This window comes from Fistularia commersonii, chromosome 36, assembly GCF_037954325.1.
Source record: "Fistularia commersonii isolate RoL2024-O1a breed Wild chromosome 36, RoL_Fcom_v1.0, whole genome shotgun sequence".
NCBI lineage: Eukaryota > Metazoa > Chordata > Actinopteri > Syngnathiformes > Fistulariidae > Fistularia > Fistularia commersonii.
In genome coordinates, this window is record NC_141319.1 from 6,871,978 (window position 1) to 6,892,008 (window position 20,031).

General features: G+C 49.8%; 2 protein-coding genes across 3 annotated transcripts; one reads left to right on the top strand and one right to left on the bottom strand.

The window, feature by feature from the left end:
* The first annotated feature begins 9,262 nt into the window (after positions 1 to 9,262).
* Positions 9,263 to 13,348, top strand: rmdn3 (regulator of microtubule dynamics 3). Its single transcript, XM_086143298.1, has 12 exons — positions 9,263 to 9,753; positions 10,277 to 10,466; positions 10,586 to 10,729; positions 10,817 to 11,165; positions 11,251 to 11,353; positions 11,453 to 11,513; positions 11,584 to 11,659; positions 11,741 to 11,818; positions 12,281 to 12,379; positions 12,468 to 12,521; positions 12,694 to 12,768; positions 12,850 to 13,348. The coding sequence occupies exons 1-12, from the start codon at positions 9,552 to 9,554 to the stop codon at positions 12,907 to 12,909; spliced, it is 1,491 nt and encodes a 496-aa protein (XP_085999424.1). The 5' UTR covers positions 9,263 to 9,551; the 3' UTR covers positions 12,910 to 13,348.
* A 319-nt stretch (positions 13,349 to 13,667) lies between these two features.
* rad51 (RAD51 recombinase) lies at positions 13,668 to 18,563 on the bottom strand. 2 transcript variants are annotated; one of them, XM_086143357.1, is made up of 11 exons: positions 18,550 to 18,563; positions 17,813 to 17,841; positions 17,070 to 17,156; positions 16,791 to 16,928; positions 16,257 to 16,374; positions 16,048 to 16,139; positions 15,534 to 15,628; positions 15,085 to 15,198; positions 14,844 to 14,973; positions 14,637 to 14,758; positions 13,668 to 14,555 (listed from the first exon to the last, which is right to left on the bottom strand). In XM_086143357.1, the coding sequence occupies exons 3-11, from the start codon at positions 17,151 to 17,153 to the stop codon at positions 14,432 to 14,434; spliced, it is 1,017 nt and encodes a 338-aa protein (XP_085999483.1). In that variant the 5' UTR covers positions 17,154 to 17,156; positions 17,813 to 17,841; positions 18,550 to 18,563; the 3' UTR covers positions 13,668 to 14,431. The 2 variants fall into 2 exon arrangements, with proteins under 2 accessions (XP_085999483.1, XP_085999482.1); XM_086143356.1 differs by lacking the exons at positions 17,813 to 17,841; positions 18,550 to 18,563 and having other exon boundaries at positions 17,070 to 17,731.
* Positions 18,564 to 20,031: the final 1,468 nt, after the last annotated feature.

Genomic DNA, 20,031 nt, shown 5'->3' on the forward strand with positions numbered 1-20,031 from the left:
ACCAGCTTCTGACCAGCTACTTCAAAACTTGCTTTCTGATTTGTCGAAACAGAATGGTCAGCATTTTAGTGAGCTTGCGCAAACGTCGCTACCTTCACACCCTCTCACTTGCGGACCGTTAGCATGCCGTCTGAATGGCAACTGGCAGCGGTATGACTGCAGCGTGCTAACTGTGTACGGTTTGGTTTTTCTGCAAATTCGCCCTTCTCGGGTGCAAACCAAGCTTGCGCAAACGTTGTTAACTTCATGCCCTCTAACTTGTAGACCGCTAGCATGCTGTCTGTATGTCTACTGGCAGCGGCATGACCATAGCACGCTAACAGCGGAGCGTTGGTTTTTCCACAAAGTCTCTCTTTTTGAGTACAAACGGAACTTGCCCAAACATCATTGCCTCCACACCCTCTCACTTGTAGACCATTAGCATGCCGTCCGTATGGCTACTGGCAGCGGTAGGACCATAGCACGCTAACAGTGTAGCATTTTTTTTTCTGCAAAGTCACTCCTCTTGAGTGCCAAGCGAGCTTGTACAAAAATTGCTACCTTCGCACCTTCTCACTTGTGGACCATTAACATGCTGTCTTAAGGGCAACTGGTAGCGGTATGAACATGGCGCGCTAATGGTGTAGCATTACTTTTTCTGCAAAGTCACTCTTCTTGGGTGCAAAGCGAGCTTGCACAAACATTGCGACCTTCGCGCCGTCTCACTTGTGGACCGTTAGCATGGCGTCTTTAGGGCAACTGGCAGCGGTATGACCACAACACGCCAACGGTGTCGTGCCGGTTTTTCCGCGAAGTCGCTCTTCTTGAGTGCAAACACGTTCCGGACAATCAGGTGCGATGAAACCAAGCCCCACCACCCTCCTCTTAATGAAATGTCACCAGTAAACTTAGCGAGTAAACTCCATGAGCTTCTCTGGCTCCAACAAGGCCTATTTGAAGCCTTCATATGAGTCAAAGTGCATCCAGATGTCACATCATGGCCGCCAACGGTCGCTGCATTAAACCGAGCCGGCTGTGCACGATCACTGGACGAATATAAGTATTTAATTCTGTACAAGCACTCGTAAGTATTAACGCCATCAGCTGTCAAAAGCTCCAGTGTTGAGCTCGTTCTTGAGCGAGGCGGATCATCGCAACGTCACAGGATTACGAGCCAAAGCCGACAGAAGTACCTGCTGTGGTTCTGCAGCATGTCGAAGGAGGTGTGTGTGAAGAGCGGCGTCCCAGCCATGGCCTGGTAGCACGGGTCCGAGTCCGGGCGGCGCAGCTTCTCCACCACGTTCTCGCAGTGCCTGAGCAGCTCGTCCAGGCCAAGCTCCCTGCAAGGTCGTCCAGAAGGTCAGCCGGCGGCGGCGGAAACGGATAACCAGTGTTTCCGGTTCAGGTCTGGCTCGGCGGGGTTCGGTTCCCGAAACAAAGAACCTTCTAGAGTTACGGCTCGGAGATCCGGGGAGAAGATACTGATCTGTCAAAGAGACGCCTCCAGCAGAGCAGAGCTTCATCACGAGCCGTGGCCTCCACGGCCGGAGGAACTTCTCATGCATTGGTTTAAAAACAAAAGGGTGCGGTTGATCCTCGGGGTATAAGGTGACCCGGCCAATCAGAGGAGAGGACAGAGCGAGGCGGCGGTGGAGGCGCGGCAGATGTTCTGACCTCCTGAGCTGCAGGAACTTGGCCTCGTTGGTGGCACAGAAGTTCATGAGCTTGTCCAGAGTGGAGGGCGGCGGCAGCCGGGACAGAGCCTGCAGGGTGGAGATGCAGGACGGCAGCCTCTGGACCACCGACAGGAAGTCCTGGACGAAGGCGTCGATCTCCTGCGCCATCACACACACACACACACACACACACACACATAAGCATGTTACATTCAGGACCTCCTCAGATGCTAAGCTAGCATCTTCTAGGGTGGAAACAAACACACACACACAAACAGAAGGCGACAAGGAGAATCGTTCTTGCAGCAGCAGCAGCTCGCTAAGCAGGACCAGAACTGTTAGAAAAAGATGCAACACACACACACACACAAATGTTATAAGTTCTTCACACATAAACACCAACCCCTGTGGTATCCTCTCTCACACACACACACACACACACATTACAAGTTCCTTTGACATACACACCAGCCCCTGTAATATCCACACACACACACCGGCCCCTGTAATATCCTCACACACACACTTTACAAGTTCCTCACACATATACACCAACCCCTGTGATATCCACACACACACACACACAAACACACACACACACACACAAGGGGCTTCATTTGCATGCAGACCAAATTTAAAAAAAAAAAAAACAGTGGTGAGATTCAATAGCATGGAATCAATACAAGGCGTGACCACACACACACACACACACACCTGAGGGGGAGGCCGGGCCTGTCATTACTGTTGCTCGACCCCCATACTTGCCCTAGATGTGCATCTATTGTCCAAACACAGGTCTGCTATAGGCCAACACACACACACACACACACCCGTGCCAAATTCCCCACTCGATCATCACCGAGTGTATCATCGAATGGAAAAAGAGGCGCTCCTTTCATTTGCTAATAAGGTCAGCGGATCACGCCGGCCCTTTAACGGCGTCGTCACCACGGCAACGCACAAAAGGCGCCGGCCGCCGCTCATGAATGGATGCAGAAGAAAAAGGAGGCCGCGTTCGTCGGAGCAAAGGGGAAAAAAAAAAGCGCTACATATTTAGCGGGACGCGTATTTGCATCAGGCTAACACTGTGTTTATGTTCTGCTGCCGACATAAGGAAACTTGTGACGACAAAAGCACACACACACACACACACACACACACACACACACACCCTCGCACACACACACCTCAGATGTTATGACTCTGCAGCTTATGACTGATCATAAGACCACGATCCAACTTTGGGCCTCAGATCCCAGTTCCACAGGACAGTCATGTTTACTTCTAACCTGCTGTTTCTTTATTAATAAACACGCGTGAGGTCATTATTTATTTTCTGAAAACAGGATATTTGTATAAAACTCTGCGTCTGTCAGTCACTCGTCACTACATTGATCAGTTTCTTCAATCCTCTTTGAAATTAATTGTTAAACAGCTGGGGATTAACAGCTGAGCGTTAGCTCTTTGCTAAGCCCCGCCCTCCCTTAGTTACCGTTGCTAAGGCCGAGCTGTCAGGGTCAGCGTGTCGCTCTGGAGATCACAATATATTAGATCACATTAGCTCGTAACATCGCAATCCGGAGAGGTTAGCTTAGCTGTCCAGCTTGCTGGCGCCCAGAAATAGCCACTAGCATTAGCAGCCACACACTAGCCTAAGCAGCTAACGCCCGCTAATGACAATGTGGCTTACCTTCACAAAGGCGACCCAGCTGTGGTGACAGTAGAGCAAGTAGCCGCCCAGCGGCGCCGTTAGCTGGCTGCGGTCGATGTAGTTGCAGAGCTCGGACGCTTCCTTCAGGAGCACTTTCTACAAGAGAGGAAACATCGAGATCCACAACCCGGGAGGAAAACACTCAGACAAACGCGCCGTCGTACCTTGTAGGACGCCACGTGGGACTTGGAGGGGGTCAGGACCTTCAACAGAAGCTTGGCAACCTCCTTCTTCTGGGGCTGGATGATGTAAACAGAGTGCACGGTTCTCATGTGGAGCTAAAGATGGGGGGGCAGAAAGAATTAAAAAAGGAAATGAAAAGGTGCTTGATGCACGTATGCTACGTAGCATAAAGCTAGAGAGGTTTGTACTACAGGCATTACGCTAGGGATGCAGAAGACAACGCAAGCTAGGCTAAACCTAGCGTGAGCCGGCTGGTTTACAGCTAGCGTCGGCGCTACATAGAGGTTCTATTAAAAACCCAAGCATGTGACCAGCCATTCATGTGACCGCCTCCACCCTCCAAACACCGGCTGAGGAATGCTACATGACATTGTGCTCCAATCAAAGCAGCCACGTTTAAAAACAAAACGTTGCGCAACTCCGGTCTCCCTTTGAGGCCGAGGAGGACAATTAGGAGCTTCGGATGGTTGTCAAATCAAATCTTTGGAGGAGTTTGGGAAGAAAGTGGCGCTCTCTTCACCGGGTCCAAATTACATTTCAGCTCTTCTGGATGGGGAGCAGACACCTCGGTGAACACGTGAGGATAAATATTAACCCGCTCAGAAATACTTCAGGAATTCAATTAAGTTGTTCAGCTTCAAAAGGAATGAATTCTTAAAAAAAAAAAAAAAAAAAAAAAAAAAAAACACACACCAATAAGTGTGTGTGTTTTCACAACAAGACAAAAATGTAAATAAAATGGATGAATCCGCTCCTGTCGCATCCAAATAAAAGCTTTCCGGACTGTAAATACGCAGCACGCGAATGCTACGATCGCTTTCACCTCCGTTCTTTCTTCTCCACATTTAAAACACCAACAGCCTCACAGATGCTTCTCAGCTAGTGATTAGCGGCTAGTTTGCACGAATGAAACACCAACAGCCTCACAGATGCTTCTCAGCTAGCGATTAGCGGCTAGTTTGCACGAATGAAACACCAACAGCCTCACAGATGCTTCTCAGCTAGCGATTAGCGGCTAGTTTGCGCGAACGCTTTGCAGTTTATAGAAAACTCCCGTATCTGCACATTTCCCCGAAAACCACCGCGGGAAAGTTTTCCATCCTGGAACGCAGATGGTCGATGATCTGTCCAGGGTGACGATGGAGAAAAAAAAAAAGTCCAGGTCTGACGCCGGCGCAGAAGGTCACCTGGGTCGCCTCCTTCAGCCTCCCTTCTCATTTCCTGCCTAGAACATCAACAGGCGTGCAGCCAGAGCTGGGTATTAAAATTAAAAAATAATAATAAAAAACTGCCTGGAGCACCAGAAGCACCACCCATCTCCACCAGGTGGGGGGGGGGGGGGTTCTGCACATGGACCAAACCAAATGATAGAGAGGGGGGTCCCTTAGCCACCCCTAAAAGCAGAAGAAGCAGGTTCTGCAGGACGTGGGTGGAGGTACCTCCAGCTGGACCAGAGTCTCGCCGATAAAGCGCGCCGTTTGGGGCGGAGCCTGTCTGAGATCAGCAACCAATGAAACCAGGGCCTCCGTCCCCTGCTTCTTCCTGGAAACACACACACAAGCCCCTGTTATATCCTGACACACACACACACGTCCGCCCAGTTACGTACTCTTCACACACACGTGTAATATCGTTACACACACACACACAAATGTTACAAATTTCTCACACATACACACCGACCCTTGTAATACCCTCTCACGAACACACACACACACACACCTGCCTGTTACATCGTCTTCACACGCATTCACACACACACTTTCCTCTTACACCGCCCACACACACAATCCCATTACATATACTTTTCTTCACACACACACACACACACACACACACACACACACACACACACACACACACACACACACACACACACACACACACACGACCCCATTACATAAGCTTTCTCCAACTCACACACACCTGCCTGTTACATTGTCCTCACAGGACCCAATAACACTCTTTTCCTCTCTTGCACACACACACACACACCATTGCATCTAAATTATGCACACGTCAGTCTGTAATGTCTTCATGTACACACACCTGTTACATCCTTCTCACACACACACACACACCTGTGCAGGTACAGGAAGTAGCTGATGAAGTCCACCACCTCGGCCTTGCTGAGCTCCTCGGGGAGACGAGCCTGAGCGTCCGCCGGGAACACAACCAGAGGGCAGCCATGCTGGTCGAAGGCACCTGGACGGCGTGTGTGTGTGTGTGTGTGTGTGTGTGTGTGTGTGTGTGTGTGATGGGGGGACATGAAATAAATAAAAATGTAAAAATAATAAATAAATGCTTCATCTTGAATTGATAAAAAAAACAAAACAAAAAACACAACAACAATAAATGCAACTTGTCAATTAGACGACTTAATTAAAGTGACTTCCGCTTCCGGTTCTTCGCCGGAAGTTAGGGTGCGGGTGTGCGCGCGTGTTACCGGGGAACAGGACGGCTCCGGAGCTGAGCACGTGACCCGCGGGCAACGCCGGGGCGGGGGCGGGCGCGCGCTCCTGCGCAGACTCCCTGAGCTCTGCGGGTGATGGAGGTGAAGAACAAGAAGGTGAAGAGGAAGAAGAAGAAGAAGGAGGAGAAGAACTTCCCTCCAGCCCTTCCGAGGCTTGGAAGGACGAAAAGAAAAGTTTCCACAGGTAACCAGACGCGCACGCGGTGCAGTTTTGTCACCTACCTGTCGCGTCCCGACTCATTTCCGGTTCCGGTTCCGTCCGGCCTGCGCAGACTCAGTCGGTCCAAATCGTCCTTCACGACCCTCCTCCTCCATGGCGCGGCAGACTCGCTCCTGCGGCGGCCGCGACGCTGCTCGCTTCTTTATAAGCACCGGGAGGGAGAAGGGGGCGGGGAAAACCCCGGGGGCGGGGCCAGGACCAGGACCGGGACCGGGACCGGGACCGGGACCGGAACTAGAACCCGCCTCGAACTGGAGCTCGCGTGCGTGACCCCCGGAAGTGAAAAGAACCTTAACACAAAACAAACGTTTAATTAAATGAATAAAAATAAAATCAATCATTTATATCATCATTATTTTATCAATTTAAATTTATCAGTTCATCAGAATCCTTTGTCAGTGTGTGAATACTTTGAAATGAAAGAAGAAAATAAATAAAATTTATATTAAAATAAGGCTTACTGTCCAGGTCATCAGACCGAGACGTAAACAATAATGTAACAGAATCCAGTATAAAAATATAGATCAGTAAGGATTCGGAAGTGCATGTGAGTGAGCAGAAAACTGATTCAAAAAAATTGTTATCATTTGGTAAACATCTGAAGAAGAGCGGATTTTTGCTCGAAACGTCACGCCGTAATAAATTTTCTTAACTCCATGTAAAATAAACTATCTTTAATGTTGGAGCACTCTTGTTGTGCTGATTTTTTTTCCACACCTTTGTTTCATGAGCAGGAAACCGGTGTGCGGTTTTAAGCAAACAAAGAAAAGTAGACCGCGCCCCAGGGGTCGAGCTGCTCGTGTCCTCCGGCGGTTCCTGAGCTTCGTTCAAACGGCGGACCGGTCGGTCGGCATGCCTCGAGTTAACTTTCAACCCGGGTTCACCCAGGTGATTCTCCCGAGGTGCAGGAGATGATCCTCCACCGTTCGCTTCAAGAAAAAAGAAAGATCTGCACAATTAGAGTACCTTTTGGGAGTAAACGGCATGAAATTGCAGATGCATAAAGTGTAAAATGGGTTGTCCTCCTGTCGTCACGGAAACTCATGTGTCTCCAGGGCGTCAGGCGAGGAGGGGGCCAGTTCATAAACCGGGTGCAGGAGGCGGGGCTTAACCCAGGGGTCAGCTGTCAATCACAGGGGCCACTCATTCAATGGCAGGAGAACCTGGCAATAACCTATATTTATTCAAACACACACACACACACACACAGTTACATACTATCTCAACTTCATATGTGTTTACATGGTTCTGCCAGCCTGAGAACTGCCGCTGTGAACAGAGTTTCTTGGCAACGCTTAGAGGGAACATGGAGCGGCAGGTTTCTCTTGCAGGAGGCCACACCCAGCTGAATCTGGGGCACGGTGGTGGTGGGGATCAGGGCGTCCAGGGGACAACCAGGGGAACACCTGTTCCTGGTGTATTCTACTCGCTGAAAGAGGAATTAAACGAAATTAGCCGCCTGGCCGACGTACATTTAGCACAACAGTCAAGAATCAATTCTAGAAATAAGCCACAGCTCCTCTGAAATAAATGAAAACATGTGACCCACCCCCATAAAAAAGGCCTTAAATAGCTCAGCTGACTAAATGTGAAAGAGCAGTTCTCTGTTATTTGATTAAGAAAATACAGAAAATGGTTCAAACGATCCCCAGGAAATCAGATCAGTGTCACATTTCTGGTGTAAATATTTCCAAAAGTGTGTGTTCGTTTGCTTTACCACTGTCAGCACACCTTTTCAAAGACCTCAAGAAAGCCCATCTAAACACGAGGAGACCTGAATTGGTGGGATTAAGGTGCTTCTCGACGATGCAGAGGTTTACACTTGAAAATCTTTTGAAGAAAGAAAAGTTGGTTTGGAGGACTTTCATCACAGGCGGTTCGATGACGGCGCCTGGCGGTCGAAGCTAGAGTTACAGGCAAAGTGAGTGGATGTTTGGTTTCCATACAGAAAACTAGCAAGTTATATATTAAATAACAACTTATTACACTTTTGCCAAGCTTGACACAATTAACATCTAAAATGAGGATGAAATATTTTCCTGCTTAAAGACCGATCAAGACCATCAGAGGTTCCCCAAGAAAAAAAAATCTAAAATATCACCGATTATCTCAGTAAGGAAAAGAATAACATTTTAAAAAAGAACACTTCAATAAACATTGTCTCCTTTTTATCCTTCTATCTGTTCCCGGAATCATCCCTCCCCCCCTTTTCAGCGCCTTCTCTGCATTTTGAGAGAATGGTCTGTTTGTTCAGGGGAAAACACAGTGTTTTCTTTGTTTCCAACGAAAACCTCTCCAGCAATTCTGCAGTGATGATATTTAGAAAAAATAAAAATAAAGCAGATTATCATGTGTTGACATTAAAAGATTAGAATAGAAAGTGTTTTCAACAAATTCTTTGATTGACACATTAAAATATTTTAAAAAATCTGAATGTGTTTGGAAATAGAGGTTTTGAAATATTTGCACAGAAAACCGCACGGGGTGTTTGTTTATGTTTTAAAAAAAACTACAAAAGAAAATTCACTTCCGCATTCTTTTTTTTGTACCACACGCGACCAGCAGATGACGGTAACAGCCAACCAATGGTCGCCGCCCGAGCTGCCTCGCGCGTTTTATTTTGAAACCCACGGTTTAACCTTCCTTAAAAACGATTTTTGAATTATATAAAAAAAATGAAACTTATGGAAAAAAAACTATATATACAGTTTTATGAATGATATTCATTGCGTTTAATACCCATTGTATCCCCATTGCGATTCCTTTTTTTGTTTTCTCAAACGTATCTACTCGTTTTCTCATAGTTAACTGATTGTGATTTATGTTTCCTCATGCTTGTCAAATGTCATTAATGTACGATTAAATTTAGCCTTGCTTGTTTAAACTTAAATTCTTAAAAAAACTTAAATAAACTTAAATTCATTAAAGGTTTTTAAAACTAAAAAAAAAGAAAGGTTTGTTTTGAAACCCAACACCGGAAGCCGCAGCGCCCACGCGCTCGTCGCCCCGCCCCTCCCCTCCCCATGACGACGGCGGCGGCGGCGGTGAAGCTGCCGAGCCTCCCGTCCTTCATCCGCGGCGCCGGGGATCCCTGACAGCTGCCCTTCCGTGACCGGACCGGAGCTCCCACCGAGAACCAACGGCCGGTACACCGCGGCGAGGACGGACTGACGATTTTAAATCAACGACAAAAACAGCAAGCTCCCATCCGGTGTGATTCGTTAGCTAGGTAGCATCGTGCTAACGCGCTAGCATCCGCCCGGTGATGCCCGCCGGGCGGCGTTGACACACACACACCCAGCCGGAGACATGAGCGCGCCGCTCGGCCGCGGCGGGCTGATCGGGCTCGCCGTCGGCGCCACGGCCGGTCTGGGTTTGATCGCGCTCATCATCTACCGGGAGCTGACACGGAGAAGAGCCCGCGGGCCGCCGCTGGAAGCCCGGCCCGCACGGCGGCTCTTCGACGGACCCGACGGAGCGTCGCTGCCGCGGGAGACGCCGGAGGACCGAGGTGGGTCGAACCCCCATTGCGCAGGCGCAGTAGCTGGGGGGTGACGTCACGGTGTATTCAACGTCAGCTTTTTAGAATAAATAAGACACCGCTGTTCGTTAATAAATCATTAACGCGATCGATTATTTATCCCGCTGGGAGATGTCTGGCCTTTCTCCGTATCTCCACAGGAACCAGAGAACGAGGGGATTCCAGGAATGAGCCTGGTTCCCTCTCACGTTGCAGGAAACAGAAAGTGAAAGTGGTTTTTGTTTTCGTGCATTGCATAACTCGAATTCTGCTCCCATTTCCTCACCACTACATGGCAGTAAAATTAAATCTGCATTTCCATTCTTGCCACGCTGGTGCTGCAAATGTCGTATTTTCATGCTTTTTTTAACCTATTGAATTGCAGAGATAATTCGATTCATCTCTGCAGTGGATTTCAGACACCGTTAAACACGATGAATTAGGATGCAAAATGGAAAACCGGTTCATCAATTCATTGATAACATCCAGTCTCACGCCCTCTGTGCTCCTGCAGAGGTGGAGGCCCAGCAGCAGGCCCTGGCGGCGGTGGAGGCGGCGGTGCAGGGCCTGTCGCCGGAGCAACAGCGCGAACTCCGGAACCAGCTGGACCAGGTGCTGAGCTGCGTGGACTCGCTGCGCTCCGAGGTGGCCGAGCTCAGGGGGGGGCTGAAGGACATCGCCGTGCAGATCATCCAGGACGTCAAGTGAGATGCCGCCGGAAGGAAACACACACATATTTCATATCAATATTTTACATGGTTCTGCCAGCCACATATTTCACACACACCCCAACCTGTGTGTGTGTGTGTCCTGTCTCCATCAGGAAGGGCGTGGAGGACAGCCAGCGTGTGCGTCGGCGGCGCCACGTTGCCCCCAGGGAGCGGACGGACTCCACCTGCTCCAGCTCCGTCTACTTCACCGCCAGCCAGGGCGCGGCCAGCACCTTCGAGGAGACCAGCGAGGGGGGGTGGGTCAGACATCTGAAGTGAATCATCAATTAGCATCATCTGTGCCACCCGGAGGTCGCTGACCTTCTGTTGGGGAACTCGAACAGGTACTCCACCGCCTACGCCGAGTCGGACTACACCGACCGCGACACCGACCGCGAGGAGGGGGAGCGGGAGGCGGCGGGCGAAGCCGGGCAGGAGTCGGAGGAGGACGAGGACAAGAGCTGCGCGACCGTCCTCACCCTGCGCCAGGACGACTCCCAGGACGAGGGGGAGGCGGAGGAGGAGGAGGAGGACAGGAGGCCGGAGGTGGGAGGAAGAGGGGTGACGGAGATGGTGATGGAGGTTCCCAGCGGGGAGCTGGCCCTGCTCCTGGCCCAGAGCGACATCCTCCACCACGGGAACGGCCAGCTGAAGGAAGAAGGTCTGCAGCTGCTGCTGGAGAACAGAGCAGAGGTGAGGACGACACACACTCGCTGTTTGCTATCGGGGTTTCCAACCGAGGGCGAGGAGGGACGACTGACTCCCGGTGTTTCCCCAGTACGGAGACAGGAGGGAGTTTCTATGGCGACTGGCTCGGGCGTTCAGCGACGCGTACAAGTCGACGGACGACCGGCAGAAGAGGAGGAGTCTGGCGCAGCAGGGTGACGGCGGCGAACGTCCAGGAGTTTCTGCTTCTTCTGCTTAGCTTCGGCTAAACGTCTCCGTGTGTGTGTGTGTGTGTGTTTGTGTGTGTGCTTCAGGTCGCGAGGAGGCGGAGCTCGCCTTGAGGAAGAACGGCCTGAGCGCAGAGTGTCACAAATGGTGAGGCGCCGCGGATCGCCGGCCTCCGTATCCCTCCGCCGCGGGACTAACCCGTGCTCTCCGTGCGCAGGTTCGCCTTGCTGTCAGGACTGTCCTCGCAGCACGACAGCACCCACGGCAAGGTGAAGAGCAGCCAAGTCCTGAAGGTACCTGAAGGGGGCGGGGCTTGCCATTTCAGAAGGTCGCGTCCGGCTCCTTGACAGGAAGTGCCTCCGCTCTCCCCGCAGGAGCACCTGGACCGAGCCCTCGCCCTCCAGGACGGAGACTCCACCTGCTTCTACCTGCTGGGCAGGTGGTGCTACCAGGTGAGGACCACGGCGACCGCCATACAGAGCGTACAAATGATGGGATGTACATCGGTCGTGAGAGCAGGGAACAGGTGGAGGAACATCTAGAGAGGTGGAGGTTTGCTCTGGAAAGGAGGGATGAAGGTCAGTGGCAGCAAGAACAGTGAGGCCACATCAAGAAGGTGGAGGATTCCAAGACAGCTTAGAGTGTAGAAGAGGGACGCCACATGTGAGATGTTTTGGAGAGAAGGTCAGAGATGGTTGGGTCATGGACGGAGGAGGAAGGGTGATTATTTTTCAAGACGGATGCTGGAATTGGAAGTCTAGAGGAAGACCGGAGAGAAGATGGACAGACGTCCTGAGAGGATGCACAGAATAGGGTTAGATGGAGACTGCTGAAGGGAAAAGCCCAAAGGAGAAGATAAATGATGGGATGTATGACTTGGACATCAATGTGTGTGTGTGTGTGTGTGTGTGTAGGTAGCCACCCTGGACTGGCTGGAGAAGAAGACCGCGGCGGCTCTCTATCAGACCCCACCCAACTCCACGCTGCACGACGCCCTGGACAACTTCCTGAAGGTGGAGAGCTTCGCTCCTGCCGACCGTCTCTCAGATACAAAAAAAAAAAAAAAAAAAAGGGATTTAAAAACGTGTGTCTTCTCTCCAGGCGGAGGAGCTGAGCGGAGGCTCGTCCAGGACCGTCAGACTCTACATCGCAAAGGTGCGAACGCTCCCAAAGCAAAGCCATAAGTGGACATCCTCAGGACCTGCCTCCTGAAATGTGAAAAAATATCTTGCCGTGCATTTACTGCGAATCATACAATCCTGACTTGACTAAAACAACCAACACACACCTGCATTCTGACCTCTGTGTGTGTGTGTGTGTGTGTCAGTGTCACATGGAGCTGGGGAACGTCTCCGAGGCGACCAACTGGGCGGAGCTGGCGCTGAAGATGCCGAGCGACGACGTGAGACTTCAGAGGAAAACAAAGCGTCTCCGGGTTCTTTTTGTGTTTAAATCTAAAAATCTCCCTTTTGTTTCCTCCCAGGACGAAGAGGACGCCGATCTGGAGGCCGAGCTCCGCCTCCTCGCCTCCCGGAGCCTCTGACTCTCTGCTGATTGGCCGTTCAGGCCGCCAGTCACTCAGTCGCCCTTCACTGTGAGCTGACAGTTCCTGGTCTGAAAGCAGACGTGGACGGACGTTCGGCCCCAGAAGCTCGCAGAAGCCCATCTATCTGTACTTTTGTTGACTTTTGAGAGTTTGGTGGATTTTATCTTTCTATTGTGTGTCACTGAAACCGTTACACTTGATTTCACCCCCCCCTTTGCTGCTCTTTAACTTTATGAATTTACAGGGTTTTTTTTTGTGTGTGTGTAAATATTCAAGTCCAGCATCCATGGAGGACAGTAACCGTAAATTATTATTTTTTAATATATATAAATGTTTAATTTCACTGGTCATTGCTCATGTTAATGGACAAAGATATCATTCTATTGATGCAGTTTAATGTTGACTTTGACAAGATGCATTAAAACCTGATAAAATCCTTCATTGTTGACTTTCTTTTGAATTGAAGGAAACCTACAAAAAGCCAAATGTGGATGTAGACTCACCGCTGTCTTCAGGGTTTCCTCCCACCTCGGACCTGCAGACCTCCACCTTCCCTGCGGAACCTGAAGATGGTTGCCGGCGGAATTCCCGCCGAGTCTGCAGGTTCTGAGAAAGCGCGGCGCCTTCAAGGTCGTTTGAAAACCGCCGTCACGGCCGGTCGCCGCTCTGCGATCGGCTCCGTGCGTGTTTCCGAGTCCGACCGGCTGCTCCGAAACACACACCTCTTCAGGATTCAAAGCGCACACACAATCTGCTTAACAATAAAATAAATTTAATGAATAAGTCTCACACTCCCAGACGGCGCAACAGAAAAGTGAAGGGTGGTGAGAAGAAGCTGAGAGAACCCGGGTTGCTCCGAGCTTCGGACGCAGACGTGGAGGTCGGCGGCGACCCGGGCGACATGATCGTGGTCAAAACATGGCGACGGGAAACCAGAGGATCTTTTCAAAAGAAGCTCCTTCTGAAGGCTTTCACTCCAAAATAAAAGACTGTTCAGATTAGTCAACTCTTCAAGAGGGGAGGGGGAGGGGAGTTATCTATTTTACTAACAATTCAAATATTCTAGTACTAATACATATCTCTCTCTGGTTGGAGCTGGAGACGATGCGGTCCCTCCTTCCAGCGACGGCGAAGCAAATCACGACCGTCCGCCTGGAAGGATCCGGATGTTCTCGGCTTCCAAAAGTCCGACGACGGCATTTTAAGTGAAGGAGAAAAACGTAATCCCGGGGGATTCGGGAAGAGAAAAAGAGCTTCGAGGATTGAAATGAATCCACAGTCAGAGGGACACGGAGCCGCCGGGATGTTCTGCTCACCCAAGACCGTCCCCTGGTTCTGGTTCAGTCCCAGATCTCCTCCGCATGAGACCTTCATCGGGCGGTCGGGTGTGAGCGCGGTCAGTTTCTCCGTGTACCGGTGGATCTGAGGGTCGGACCCGCAAACCGCACCCAGGTGGTCCGCGGCCGGGGGAAAAAGACGGCGGCCGCGATGGTCGTCAGGAGCGCCGCCCGCCGTCGCTTTAGTCTTTGGCGTCGCCGACACCGTCGGCGTTGATGGCGAACATGGCCTCGGCCTCGGGGAGGCAGGGCGAGTCGTAGATCTTGCAGATCCGGGTTTCTCCCCGGCCTTTCCTCAGGTAGAGCCTGCATGGAGTCGGCGCTTAAAACCAAACCCTGGAGGAAGAAACGCGGCCCGGGCGCAAAGACCGACCCCCGATCACTCACCGCGTGGTGGAGGCGTGAGCCAGGATGTTGCCGCCGATCGGCTTCTTGGGATCTGCGGAAAACATGGCCGCCCCGTCCACCTGCGCCACGACCTGGTTGGTGATCACCACGGCGACGCCAAACTGTTCAGGGGGGGAGATGGGGAGGTTCTGCATTATCAGTTTCACATCAACGCGAAGAGGAAACGACCCGAGTTAAGACGGCCACCTCGTCCGCCAGGCGCAGCAGCATCCGCAGGAAGCGGCCCAAGTGTCCCTGCCGGGCCGACAGCTCCCCTCGCCCGGAGTAGTCGGTCCTGTAGAGGGCGGTGGCGCTGTCCACGATCAAGAGGGCGTACCTGACACACACACACACACACACACACACACACACACGAGCAGGGGAAGTCGTTAAACAAGAATAGAAACGGTACAAGGAGCCGTGCGGCCGCGCCGGTTGGCAAACCGACCTGGACTCGGCCATCATGGCGGAGGCCTGGTAGAGCAGCTGCGTCTGGTGGTCGGTGTTGAAGGCGCGGGCGTAGGCCACGTTATCCAGGACGTCGCTGCCCACCAGCCCGTACCTGGTGACACGCAGACACACTTCAACACGCCGCCTCCGGAGCGAATTGGGACTTTAACCGTCAAGAAACGTGACGCTGTGGCTAGAGGGCTATCGTTTGTCTCTCTGGCTACTGCTAGCATTAGCGGCGATGGTAGCCAGCGGAGCTAACGTGGCCAGGGTCTGGATTGCGAGGTCAGATTTAATGTTTAATCTAATTTGATGTAATCCCCTCGGATTTCCATGACAGGCGGTGAAAGCGTGACGGCTCAGGCGGCTTGTCGGACTTAGCCACGGTGAACAAAGAGGGGGCGGAGCTTAGCCAAGGGCGAATTCAAAGACGGACGATCCGCCCACCTCTCAGCCACAGCCAGCAGCCGCTCCGGCCTGAAGGTCCCCTCCGTGTCGATGTACATGGCTTTGCCTTCCCCGCCCCCCTGGTCGATGGGCAGCTGTGAGAGGACAACACGGGAGAACGTGACGTCACAAGGTGCTCATCCAGAAGAGGGTGGCTGGATGAAGAGCGGGGAGTCCGTCAGCCACAAAGAGAATCCACCGTGTGATTGTTTATCAATACCGTGGAGCCTTGACTTCTGAGCGTCGGACCCCGTTATGGCAACAGGCAACAAACGGGCCCTGGAACGTTTCGGTTCGTTTAAACGGGGAAATTTAATTTGACGAACGAGCGACATTGAGCTACGAGCTCAGTCGCGGAACGAATTCAACTCCGGAGTCAAGTTTTACCGCTCAGACTTATGGGATGAGTTCAGTCCCTCCTCCGAAGCGGAGGGGTTAACAGTCGGAGTGTGTTGTGAAACCTCACGCCCGTTCAGATCTGACCAACACACACACACTCTCACACATCTCTTACCTGGCAGGTGACGGCCAGCGTGTGGCAGAGCTGAGTCTTCCCCGTCCGAAACTCCCCGAACATCTCTGTGATGGAGCCCGTCTCGATCCCGCCTGCAGCGTCACAGAAACACCCCGCTAGCATTCGCCTTCGTCGGCGGCGCTCGGACGGCGGACCCCCCCGGACCGACCCGGACCCCCCCGGACCGACCCGGACCGACCCGGACCGACCCTGCAGCAGCTTGTCCAGCTCCTTGGAGCCCGTGGAGACCTGGATGATTTCAGCCCTCCGCTGGTGGAACTCGGTCGCCGTGGTGAAGCCCATGGGCACCAGCTTGGCGGCTTCCGTCTGAGGGAGGAGACATTGGAGGTCCGTTGTTTTGTCTCTGCGGTGAGTTAGCTCGCATTTCCTCAAGATTTAAACGGACACGAATGCTTGGTCTCTAAAAACGCTAAAACGTTCTTGATGATTCAAAGTCTTGACAGAGAGTGAGCTACTTTTGTTTTTCCACAGCGTGGGTGGCCAGTAGGTGGCGCTGTCGCCGGTTCACAGACTGCCGGGGATCATGAGAGGGACCAGGACGCGTCCCTCCACGGTAAAAGGTACATTTTCCAGCTCTCGGAGCAGGCTGGGTCGGCCAAATAGCTCACATTTTGGGACAATGTTACCTGAAATAATCTCCTAATCCGTGGCACATCATTTCTGTCCGTCAACCTGGAACCCCATACTTGTGTGTTCCGAGCGAACGGCAGAGAGGTCCTCACCAGGATCTTGTCGGCTTTGGCCTCGCTGATGCCCTTGATGCCGAGCAGCTCCTTCTTGGGGGCGTAGGCCACCGCCTCGATGGTGTGGAAACCCGCATCCTCCAGCTTCTTGATATCGCCGGCGCCGACGCCACATTGCTGCGGGCAGAGACGTCCAAGCATCGGCACTGAACTCACTCGTCCCGGCCTGAACCTCCGCTTTCTCACCCTTCAACACACCCTTACAAAAAACTGACAATCCGCATTAAAATAAATTGAAATTTTCACCAGGATACAGACCTCCAGTCTGCTCAGGGGCTGGGGCCCGAAGTTCTCCTCCTCCTCCACCTCCACCTCCGCCCTGGCCTCGCTCCTCATTGCCATGATCTGTGTTTGACACCCAGGGGGGAAAAAAGAGGATGAGGAAGGCAGGGAACACACACACACACACACACACACCGTTGGGAGGGTGTGTGTGTGTTTGGAAAATCTCATAAAAGCTGAACAAAAGTTTAGAAAAAAATCTGCACGCCAAAACTGCTCCCACAAATTTATAATAATTAATTATCAGATATTATTTCACATAAGAGTAGAGATCGAACTTTAGCATGACATTTTGAGGAACATGTTGAATATATTTGTTCAGCATCTGAAGAAGAGCGGATTGTTGCTCGACACATCATGCAAAAATAAATGATCTAACAATGAATTATTATAATTTTTGGTGCATTCTTGGTATGCATATCATTTTATTGATTTTTTTTCAAAACTTTTGTTCAGTCCATAGTTTTGATCCACTTTTGACTTTTTACTGTTTTCTTCCTACATATTTTTCTATTGATATCTTTTTAAATATTTTTTTTCTGTCTAATATCTCTAACCCAGAGATGCTGCTATTGTGCAATGTCCTGCTTCTTCTTCTTATTATTTTTTTTCTGTTTTTGCCTCCACTGAACAGAAGAGCTGCTATCTCTAAATTTCATTGCATTATTGTGATGACATTAATGACAATAAAAGTCTTGAATCTTTGAATCCAAATTTACCTCGACGGCCTGTTCGGCAATTCAGCTGCCTGGAACAAAAATAAAAAAAATTAAAAAAAAAAAAAAAATTTAAAAATATGTTTTCTAACATCTATGGCATCAAATCATGATCTCAAGCCAACTTTATTTCTAATTTTTACTTGATTTAGCACAATTTTAAACGGGCGGTGCAATGTTGGAATTCGCTCCTACTGTAATTTGAGAGACATTCACGCCCTGAATTTACGACAAAACGTTTATCTAAGAGCACAAATGTGATCGGTGTAAGGTTAGGCGAAAAAAAATAAGAATGAAAACATTTAATTGCTAAAATGGTCATATTTCTTTGAAAAAGTCTTGGCCGTTACTGCGTTCCGGTCCGTGAACGCACCACGACTGAGACGTTGCCAGTAAATTACCAACAGTTGTGAAGTTTGAAGTCGTCAGTTGCGGTCGAATCCATCATATAACGACTCAATAAATTGTTCGCAAGGGTTTATATTAAATATATTTTATGTATATTAAGTATCAATGCGCTAAAGAAGCCATGCCGGGAAGCAGGAGTTGCGAGCGAGCTAGCTAGCTTACTCCTTCGACCATCGCATTCTGACGGACATTAACCTGCGGCTAACACCATCTCTGCGACAAGGGAGGAACTCCATAAAACATATAATCTTTATCTCTGACACGTACTTAAAACATTTCTAACCAAATACCGACGATTTTGTGTCTTGACAACGCCTTCGGTCGCGTCTTACCTTCTAGCTTCCCGACGAACGGATGTTTGGGAACTGAAGTTCCCGCGCGCACTTGCGTCATGACGTACGCCGTCCTCTGCGCGCTTTTGATTGGTCAAGGCCCGGCCACGCGCCGAACTGCGTTCCGGAAGTATAATGTTCTTCATACACAAAAACAAAGAATGCAAAAAATGTCCCCCCGATTTTAACTTCTTTAAAAACTATTTTGAAATATATAAAAAATGTTTAACTCTCATGGAAAAAAAAAACAAAAAATATACCTTTTTATGAATGATATTCTTTTCGATCCATTGAGCTCAATACATATTGGATTCCCCCTTGGCCTTCACTCTTGTTTACTCTTACAGTTAATTGATTGTATACAAAATAAGAGTCTTAATGTTTCCTCATGCCGGTTAAAGGTCACTAAAAACTAAACTATATGTTTATTCTTCAAGTTCGAGAAAGATTAAAAAAGATCGGTGTCTCCGACACTATCAGTACTATTATCGACATCCATGCGTGCAGTGAAGGCCCAGCGATGTATATTGAAGGTTTTTTGTTTTTTTGTTAACAAATATATATACAGATATACAAAAAATCTGTTTAGCCAGGGGAAACACGAAATAAACAAAAATCAAAGAGCTGTATAAAGAGTATAATTAAAAGACTCGCTTGGTATGTACAGTGTCTATCATAAGTATTCGCCCCCTTGGATATTTTACCCTTTAGTGTTTTCATAAATCAATCATGGTCAATAAAATTTGGCTTCTTCAACGCAAAAATTTATTGGAAAAACTCAAGTCCAGCCACAAATTCTCTTTAGGATTGAGGTCTGGGTTTGACTCAGCCACTCCAGAGCATTTACCTGGTTCTTTTTTAACCATTCCTGTGTAGCTTTTGCAGTATGCTTCGGATCATTGTCTTGCTGGAAAATAAATCTTCTCCCAATCCGTAGTTTTCTTGCAGACTGAATAAGATTTCAGTGTATTGCAGCAGCATTCATTCTGCCCTCTACCTTTCCAAGCCTTCCAGGTCCGGCCGCTGAGAAACATCCACATAGCATGATGCTGCCACCACCATGCTTAACAGTGGGGATGGTGTGTTTTTTGTGATGTGCAGTATTTGGTTTAAGCCAACCATGACGTCTTGTCTGATGGCCAAAAAGCTCGAGCTTGGTCTCATCAGACCAAGGAATCTTCTTCCTGTAGACCATGGAGTCTTCCATCTAAGCAGCTGAAGCTTGTAACTCCTTCAGAGTAGTTGCAGGGGTCTTGGTTGCTTCTCTCACTAATCTCCTACTTGCATGGTCACGACGGCAGGAGTGCTCTTCTGTCTACATGTATTAATCACTAAGGGGGTGATTAATTATCCAAACAATTATATTTCTTTATATATTTTTATTTCATTGTCTGTTTTTTTGTAGAAATCCGTTTTCACTTTGGCATTTAAGAGTTTTTTCCAATAAATTTTTGTGTTAAAGACAAATTTTATTGACCATAA

Coding starts and splice junctions, on each gene's coding strand:
- rmdn3 (XM_086143298.1), top strand. CDS start 9,552: ATGAGCGCGCCGCTCGGCCGCGGCGGGCTGATCGGGCTCGCCGTCGGC. Junction 9,754..10,276: donor GGAGACGCCGGAGGACCGAG/GTGGGTCGAACC, acceptor GTGCTCCTGCAG/AGGTGGAGGCCCAGCAGCAG. Junction 11,166..11,250: donor TGCTGGAGAACAGAGCAGAG/GTGAGGACGACA, acceptor GTGTTTCCCCAG/TACGGAGACAGGAGGGAGTT.
- rad51 (XM_086143356.1), bottom strand. CDS start 17,264: ATGAGATTTTCCAAACACACACACACCCTCCCAACGGTGTGTGTGTGT. Junction 16,140..16,256: donor GCTGGACAAGCTGCTGCAGG/GTCGGTCCGGGT, acceptor GTGACGCTGCAG/GCGGGATCGAGACGGGCTCC. Junction 15,199..15,533: donor CTGCTGGCTGTGGCTGAGAG/GTGGGCGGATCG, acceptor GCGTGTCACCAG/GTACGGGCTGGTGGGCAGCG.